The sequence below is a fragment of the Ctenocephalides felis genome, unplaced genomic scaffold (genome assembly GCF_003426905.1).
Source record: "Ctenocephalides felis isolate EL2017-DRISC unplaced genomic scaffold, ASM342690v1 CF-g0.4_SCAFFOLD_02521, whole genome shotgun sequence".
Taxonomy (NCBI): Eukaryota; Metazoa; Arthropoda; class Insecta; order Siphonaptera; family Pulicidae; genus Ctenocephalides; species Ctenocephalides felis.
Genome location: NW_020538675.1, coordinates 1,208 through 11,338, shown reverse-complemented (window position 1 = coordinate 11,338; position 10,131 = coordinate 1,208). Strand labels below are relative to the sequence as shown.

The window sequence follows — 10,131 nt, the reverse complement described above, 5'->3', positions numbered from 1 at the left end:
AACGTCTTTTGGGTGTAAAAATGTGCATTCTGAATAAGTGGACAATTCTCCTTAAAGCAATAATTGAATATGCAAACAAATCTAAAATCAATTATTATATTTTTGATAACTTAAGATCTTTTAATCATCTTGGCATATCTTGGGTAGCATAACTTGTGTAGTACATATGTATGTATGCATATTTGAATATAAATTTAGTTCTTGAAATATTTGTTTACTATATAAGAAGTTTAAAAAAATTGCCTAAACGACCAACTTTTTTGTATTTGTCATACAGGAGAGGTTGATAAAGCTGGCGGGAATGCATTAACAAAACAGTGTTTCTGACAAATACATTTTATAAAAAACTTATATAATCTAATAATTAAACGTGCGGGATACCAAATGGTGATCAATTATTTCATCGATTAAAATGGCGCACATTTTACTCTAAACGATTCCATTTGATCTATTATTGCACGGAACCACCGCAGAAAATTACAAATATACTATCATGTTATTACTATTACTAAATTGATGTCAGAACACATGTCACAGTAAAAGAGCAACAAAGAAAACATAACAAGAACTATCGAAATACTTATAACATGTCTGCCTGACATGAATCATTTTGACACCGAACACAATTAACCTTGCCGATAAAAAACGCTCAATATAACACAATAAAAAAAATATGTTAAACACAATAATATTCAAATCATAGGTTATTAATCGTATTATTAAATTGTAATACTTTTTGAACATGTTCAATTAATGAAGATTAATTTCGAATTACTTAACCTTTTGGATTCAGAAGATGACGCGGTCTTTTTTCTGTGAAATATTTCTATACAAAAGCATCTTCTCTATACTTCGTAATATCAATGATTGATAACTTTTCTTATATACATACACATACACGCACACTATTTATTTTACATGAATCATATATATATATATATATATATATATATATATATAATATTATATTAAGTATTATTAAATATTTACAAACCATGTATACACCATGTACCACTTCAGTTTATTGCGAAATTTTTAATGGACTTTTCTCAATTGTACTAAATTGGAACTTTAATTCATATGCATAGATTAAAATGTGAAACATCATAATATGAATGCGATTTTGTTTTTCCATGCACCAACGATCATATGCAAGTGGTGACAATAGATGATCGGTCATATTAAATTCTTTTAATTCTGTATTATATCCTGATACTAGGTTTGTACAATGACTATGTAAAGTAATATAAAATATTTAACTATCAATTACAAATTTATTACAAGATATTTTAAATAAAAAAATATTTACTGCTTATAATATAAACGTCAATTGCTTTGTACCATAAAACCTATTCAATTGCTTAATACATTGTCAATCGTAAACAATCAATCTAGAATAGAAACTGATCCGTAAATATCCTACAAGGTTTTGATATTAACTTACTTATTAAATTGTTTACAAAAGACTATAAGCGTAACTTTTAAATTGTGATATACGACTTTGTATTAACATACGTGTTGGTATTATGTACATTTATTGCTTATTATGAATATAAATAGAAACAATGTAATTCTCAATATAATATTTAAATATTATTGATAAGGTTTATATGTTTTGATTTAACTATATATAATTATACGTAGGCTTCATAGATGGCTAGCCGACCATTTGTACTATCTTTGCAATTATTGAAATTTCTGTAGTAATGATGATTTTTTTATTGAAACGGTAATGCGAAATAAGTGCTATTTTCACTTGGAAACATATTGCTGTCTATTTTTTTAAGTAAAAATCGATGACACAAGTGTTTGACATCAAGGTGACCGAGGAGGGTATCGTCTCTGGGACTTCTGATTCCTATAGCTCTAACCACTAATCTATGGGAAAGCCGATATATATATATATATATATATATATATATATATATTTATATATATATTAGGGCGGGTCGATTTAAAAGTCGCTTAGGCACATATAATTTTCGGATAATAGGAATCAAAATAAGATACTTTGCTGAAGAAACCATACCTCTGAAATGAATTCTGATGTCCCGTCCATTGACCAAAAGATAGGGATTATATTTTGAAAAATTCCGTTTTAATCCATTTAGAGTGCTGCAGTCGCGTCCAAATGTATAACAAACCCCAACTAACTTTGGAAGGCCGATCCACCCAGACCTATGGTTCACCCTCTGGGACTTCCCTTTAGAGGTCTCTCATACAAATATTGCAAAAAATCATGGTTTTTGGTATTTTACTCAGCAAAAAATATTTTTTTTAAACAATTGTTTTAGATATTAATTCAAACACACACAAAAAACATTTTTACAAAAAAATATTAAAATTCTTCTTTGTTTCAATTTTCCAATACATTTTGTCTCTGCGCTTCTATGCTAGCTAGAGGCTGTTTCGGCGACGATATTAGAGAGCCGTGCCGACTTGAAACTAAAAAAGACTTCAAACAATAGTTTACGAGTTTTACATATCTTATGAATAAATAAATTTTATACCATGTTGAAGTACCCAAAATGAAGGGACCACCTTCTAAAGGGAGGTCCCAGGGAGTGAACCATGGGCATGGGTTGGTCGACCTTTCAAAGTTACTGGGGGTCAATCATTAATTTGGACATTATTGAGGCGCTTTAAATGAGCCAAAACAGGATTTTTTATCCAATCTTTGGGTTAATGCATGGAACATCAGAATTCATTTTAGAGATATTGTTTCTTCGGGAAAGTATCTTATTTTGATCCCTAGTATACGAAAATCATGTGTCTATGTGACTTTTTACCCATACAAATCGACCCGCCCTCATATATATATATATATATATATATATATATATATACATTCATAACAATTGCGAATAATTAATTGATTTTGTGTGGCTTCAACTTTTTACCAATCGCGAATTGATATGTTTTCAACTTTAGATGTAGTTATTATTTAACAATTATTGTATGTAACTTATATTTATGTTCTTAAAGTTAGACATACATATATTCATCATAAACGCAAGACGAGAAGTTTCAGACCGTTTAGCTAAAAAAAGTTTTACTGGTTACGGATATAGTAAATCATTCGTAAAATAATTGGGTTTAATTACGTTTTATAAATACTGCTGCATTATTTTCCTGTGTATCATGCTTACATGTTATGATTATGTTGTCGCGTGCTAAGCGATTGGTGATTATTTGCCGAGATAACAATGGCAATAAATTAATAGTGATCAGCTGTACGGCACGTCACCCACGAGGAATGATTGTGACGTGCACGCAAATTGTTCAATCATTTAAAGTTCATCGAGCAAATTCGTGAGAAGAAACACCCATTCAACGCGCGGACGCCGAGCTTGTTTTTTTCTCTTCTTTCAAAAAAAACTCATCAACAAACCATCAGAAACAGTAATAATTCTGTTTTTCGTTTTGACGATAAAACGTTTTATAGCGAAACCAGAAAGGCAACGTACGGAATGTTTACGGATTATTTACGCATATTTGTTTGATACATAACCAAATATTTCTTAATGACTGATGAGACAATACATTTTAAACAATATTCATGCATGTGCTTTGGATTTGATCAAATAAATTAAATTGGTCTCATAATAACAGTAAGGGACAAATCTCAATTACATAAATTATTTATTAACGGTATATTATTGGCGTGAGTTTAGGTTTGCCAAATAAAGATAGCTTACAGTAGCGTGTTGAAAAAGAAACTTAATATAATATTACCAGATTTTTTAGTGTTCTATGGTGTAATGGTTAAAAGCTCACGGACTCGTGTTGTCGGGGTCGTGAGCTCAAACCCCGCTCTGAACAACTTGATACCGTGTAGTAATAGCGATATGTATTTTCACTTGAAAATACAAATGAGAAATTTATTTCCAAATTCAAATGAAAATGAAGTGGGCCTTCGAGTTCTGCGGTGTGAAATGGCAATAGGAAATCTCTCACACTATTCTTTCCTGAATCAAGTTGGAGTTTAACGCGGCTCACGTACCTACCCTTGGGCAGTACTATCCACTATTTATTTATTATCAGGTTTAACTTCAGATTACCACAATCGCAATTATTCTTTCTTTCACAAATTATAATAATAAAATGCCCTTTTTGGCATACGACGTTGGAGTTAACACACACAATAATAAAGAATGAAAATTTAATAGTAATATCCAGGGGCGTAACTACCGCCGTATCAGCCGTATCAAAAATACGGGGCCCCCGAGCCAGCGGGAGCCCCCAACGTTCGTAAGCAATAGAAAATAATATAAAAGGTGTTTCACCAAAAAGTTAATTAATCGCGAAAACTTTGTTCAATCAAAATTAATGTCATTAAAGAAGGACGCGAGAAATGTAAAATTATTATATTATTTCAAAGTGTTTTAGTTTTTCTGCCACGGGGCACGGGGACTCCAAACATGCGCAAAAGTTAGTAGAATCTTACGAATTTTTATTTTATTTCACAAATAACAAAAGTCAAAATAATCATGAAAAGTCATTTAGAAAAACACCTGTCTCCATGAAACTTTCGTCTAAATACAGTAAGATAATCTCTGTTAATTTTTATAACCAATTGTAAACTCACTAAAAATATTTCTAAAATATGAAATTAAATATTTATTTATATAGCTGACAGAATTCAATAGTTTTGCATACAATTTTCCCGAAGTAATTTTTGCATACTTACCCAGTTGCAACCGCAAAGAGGCTGAAAAATGTTTTCAAATATAAAACTGATAAAAAATTAGCTAATCAGGTGTAAGCCTTAGGAAACTCTGTACATCCCGATATGTGTGAATAGTCAACCCAATTAATAAGAATTCAGATTTATTCCAAATTTTTATGAATTTTTAAAATTAATGTCTTATCACAAGCTCATAATATTTTAGTATCTATGATAGTAAGGATCATGTAAAGATTTATCAAAATCGTCAATTTAATTTCAACAACTACTTAATTGCTAAAAAACTATTCGAGCGATATATTCCAAACGGTTGGTTTATGATTTTGAAATGAGGACGACTCTTCTCCTAATTTCAAGGAATCGGCTCGGCCTGTCGTTGTAAAAAACTATTTTCTGGCAAAAATATTAACTTTTCCTTCGAGAAGTTAAATACTTCGACGATACAGGAATAGCATTAGATCATTATTGTTTATAGAAACAGAAAATTTATCAAACACAATAACCATCATAAGCTATAAATGATTTAATAAATGTGTATATGTATTGAATTTGAATTGTATGTAGAAATTTCGGATGAATATTGATGATAAGTGAAGATTTTTGTGGGAAAATTCTGGCATACCCGAGGGGGCCCACAAAAAAATTTTGATACGGGGCCCCGCCAATGCACACTACGCTCCTGGTAATATCTAACTTAAATTATTATTTAACTCGTCAATTTGAAAATAAACATATTTTTAATCGCGCAAAATCTATAGGTATATGCAAGGGGTGAAGAATTTAATGCAGAAAGTATACCAAATTTAAGATGTTTATATAAAATATAATTACCATATACATATTAGCCATATACATATTAGCTGTTAGTGAATATTAGTCGTTGGGTGAATGCACTGATATTCAAATAATTATTTGCTAATAATTATTTAAGATGCAAAAAAGCGTCAATTGAATTGATATAGGTTGTCAAATATCTCCCTTCCGCTTTTTTGCTCTTGGTTTATAATACAAAAAGGCGGAAGGGAGATATTTGACAACCTAATTTTACGAAAGCAAATAAATTATTGATTCCTATTAAAACTTAAAATATTTTATTCTCAGATATACGCCGAAACCCACAATGGCCACCGGGGCGAATCATACCCAGGCGCGCACCACCTTGGCCTGGACGATTTGGACGGGGATCTGGACGAGGATGATGAGGACGATGACGAAGAAGGTGACGAAGAACTCGCCGCAAGTGGAGACGACGACTACGACATCTCGTACGATAGCGCGGAACCGCTATCCGGCAGTGATGCGAATCTGAGGCATGACATATTGACCCCTCACGCGGAAAAGACGAGCCTCGACGAGTTGCCGGCGTCGCCACTAGATGACAAGAGAAGTTTCAACGAGGCACCCGAAGAACTATTGGACGTTGGCGAGTACAGGTAAGGGCTCTTATCTTTTATTCGAGGGTAGGGAGAATGACGTGATCACGTTTCACATATCAATACTAGTGCAGAGATATCTCTGTAGCGTTTTCACAAACGAAAACTTTGTAAAAGAAAGAATATTACACAATTACAATATATTAATTATAATAATTCAATCTCTCCCGTCAAATGATCCGTTTCTAGGTTTTCGTTTTACTATAAACCGAATTCAAATATTTGTAAAACATGGAGATCTATCAAGTGTAAGCAGATGAAATGCATTTGCTCATCAACCACAAAATGACATTAGACGCAATAGGGCGGAAAATTTATAAAAAATACGTTAACATTAACCATTCGTCGGTCGGATATTTTTTCACCTTCGAACGGTCGGAAAGGTCTGGCTGGACCACCATTCATTTTACATGCATTATATGGGATAAATGAGTTTTTGGTGTCTTATATATTAACAATTATTAGTATTAAATATTTATAGTTTTGATTTTTTCTTTTTCTTACCGTCTTTTGCATGTGTTGAGCTTGCTTATAATAAAAATATTACATATTATATTATATAAAAAAATCAAAAAATATAAAAAAATCGTTGCTTTTTTTGTTAATTTTTCTGTTTTATATCAATGAAAAACAATATTTTTTTTTCGGCGCCTTTGCAATGAATGTGAAATTCAAATGAAAACGAAATGAGGTGCATCGCCTTTGAAATGAGCTGTAAAACTGAAAGTGAAAATATAATTTCACTACAGGTTTGCCAAAAAAAATTTCGAACGCAGTACGGGTAGAAAAATTGTTGATAATGTGTGTATTACTATCATCCGATTTTCAGTGTTTGCGATTACCAATAAGTTTGGTAGGTTTTCGTCATAAAAATACTAACATTCATGTTACAACACATAGCAAAAAATATATACAACCATAGATAAACAAGTATACAACGCAGTTTGAATAGAAAATACCATGAAAAAAGACAAAATACTGGTTTACATATATCAAAAAGCGTATATTTCATACAAAATGTATGGGTGATCTGGACAGACCTTTCCGACCGTTCAAGTATAAAAAAGTTAATATGCTTATAATTATCCTTTTGTACATTTTTTCGTCCTGATTTTTTCAATGATCGACAGCTAACGAAAATTTAGGAAAAGTCAAAAAATTTCAAGTCGATAGGATTACTAGAAGTATTTTTTTTTTAATTGAAGTCGAAAAAAGTCTGGCCAGACCACGCCGACCGACGGAGGGTTAATGAAAATTATAAATAATAAACTATTAATTTAATTTAATACCAATAGTAATTATGTAATATACTCAATAGACAAGGCAAATACTGACTTATACTAGTGCTTGGCGGATCTTCATTCAAAATTAGGCAAGAATAACCCTAAGCAAATATAGGACAAATATTTTAAATATTTAACCCTTTTTCTACACGTGCCGTCCATGGACCACATCCGTACGACGTGCTGTGTGTACAGGTGTCGTTCATGGACTACATGTTATGTTTGCCTTTGCTTCAAGATTTATCACTATAAGTTAAAGTATTCAGAATTCTAGTCATTTATTGTAATTTTTAGTTTATTAGTAGCCTAATTTTTAATTTTCCAACACATGTTTATTGATAATAAGAGAAGTATCTTTAAATATATCGTTGTGGTCTGTTCAATAGCGCTACTAATGGACACGCTGATCCGTATCAGCAACGACACTCCTGTGGACAACACTATCGTAGCAAAAGGGTTAAATATAAATAAAATTGGAATTCCTATTCTAAAGCTTAGTGAACATTGAAATATATTGAAAAATGGTCTGACGAAAAATCAGTTGCCAATGGTAATTTTTATGGAAAATTTTGAAACTATAGATTTTGATGAATAAAAATGCAAATAGCAACCCTTGAAAATTCCACTATGTATGGGCCTCATTATGCTTAAACTGCCATGCTTTACAGACGGCGTGCAAAAGAAGCAGATAAAGGCAACCGCGATAAACGCGAAATAGCTGGTGCCACAAGACAAGGTGTGCCGATCTTAGCGGAATCTTACGCCCACCGCAGAAATCAAACTGATGGCGATGAGAGTGCTTACAGACTGCACGAATCGCTTGTTAAGTACGCGCGACATGAAGGACCTATGCTGCAGGGGCGCGGGTGGAACAAAGATGATGAATTTAGGTACCATTCGGGAAATAACAATTGCTTGACTTAGTTATAAAAACGTGCAATCTAAAAATAATTAGTTTTCATTGAACATTAGGCCTGCAAGTATGGATAAAATATTTTTTTATTAAACAATCTAATAATACTAATTCTTCAATAGCATCATATATTAACATATAACATCATATATATGATATATGTGCATTATATGCACATATTCGAGTCGAAATTGCTGTTAGTCTCACGTTTAATTTGATGCATCCTGAATATGTCTAGAACAGGGCAATTGCATTTAAGGGGCACAACTAGTGTGAAATTTCGAAAAAATCGATTTTTGTTTTTTTTCATATTTCGGTAGATTACACCTTTAAAAATAATATATAAAAATTTCAAATCGATATCTCAAATAGTTTTTGAGTTACAGCCATTTAAAAAGTATATAGTACAACGATCATTTTATCTTTAAACGCGTTTTTCTCGAAACGACATTTTCCGAATTTGCTGCAATTACTCAAAAACTAATGATCCGATCACTATCAATTTTTTTTTACATGTTTTTATATAGTTCTTCTTAAAATGAACTATCGATTTTTTGATCGGATCAAAAATCGAATTTTGGCAGTCGAAAAACGACCAAAATTTTGCGTAAAATTCGACTATTTTTTAAAAAACGCCGCCATTTTGTCAATTTTTGATTTATTTTTTTTCATCGTAGTTCATTTTACAGACAATATTATCTAGTTTAACGAGAATTTTTTTTTATTTCATCCACGTAGAAGGCTGGAATCACTGCAGCAGTTAAGGGCCTTTTTTTTGTCGCGCCGTTGGAGATCGACGATAACTTAAAAAATATTTACTATGTATTCTTAAAACGTGTATAAATATATTCCTGAAATTTTGAAATGATTGATAAAGTAGTTTTTTTAATATAAAAACCCAAAAATCACCATTTTTTAGGCGGTTACACTAGTTGTACCCATTAAAGCAACAAATATTTCTATATAACTTTTAATCATGCAATACACAAATGAATAAATTATCTCTGCACAACTAAAAGGACAATAACTTTCATAATTACTATTTTGTAATAAAAATAGTGTATTATGTTATTCATAAATATCCTTGAAATTTTGTTCTCAATACTTTTATTAATAAAAATCTTTACGTTTTTCTTATAATTTACTTATAATAATTTGGTATTACAAATAATTTAAAATAACGCAATTTTTTCCTAATCACAAATTATATAGCAAATATCACGCATGGCGGTATAAATCTTCGGCTTCATGTCGGAAAATATCGAAACTATTTAATACTTTTATTTGTTTATTAGACACAACCCAGCCGTGCACGGTCGGAAACGCGTGCCATCCAACATGGACTACGCGACACTGGAACGTGAAATGCCTCCCTGGTTCCCACTACTACAGTTGCACCACGTACCATGCCAACATCCAAAGTCTTCGTTCGCAAATCGAGAGTCATGAATACTGGTGAAGACAAGAGCAAGGCATACAGAAGGGTTGTTAAAAAATCGAGTTTGCTTGCCAACGAAAAGGATATGCGCAACTATCAGGTTGTATGATTTACTTATAATATATGTGTTTTCAATCCTTTAATATACTGTAACTTTTATTTTATTTTAACATATAAGGGATCGTTCAAGTATTACGTAAGCAGATTTATTACAATTATTTACCCCCCCCCACCATCCCCTTGTCAGAAAAGGTAAGCAAAGCTCTTACCCCCTCCCCCACGCTTACGTAAACATTTTGCAATTAATGTAGAAAAAACAAAATACTACCTATGACGTAATCATCATCCAGACTCCCCTGCCCCTGTCAACTCAAAAT

At 31.8% G+C, this 10,131-nt stretch overlaps 1 protein-coding gene across 1 annotated transcript; it reads left to right on the top strand.

Moving 5' to 3' along the window:
• The first annotated feature begins 2,528 nt into the window (after nucleotides 1–2,528).
• LOC113381001 lies at nucleotides 2,529–9,765 on the top strand. Its single transcript, XM_026620006.1, has 4 exons — nucleotides 2,529–2,609; nucleotides 5,789–6,120; nucleotides 8,072–8,293; nucleotides 9,612–9,765. The coding sequence occupies exons 1-4, from the start codon at nucleotides 2,529–2,531 to the stop codon at nucleotides 9,763–9,765; spliced, it is 789 nt and encodes a 262-aa protein (XP_026475791.1).
• The last annotated feature ends 366 nt before the right edge of the window (nucleotides 9,766–10,131 follow it).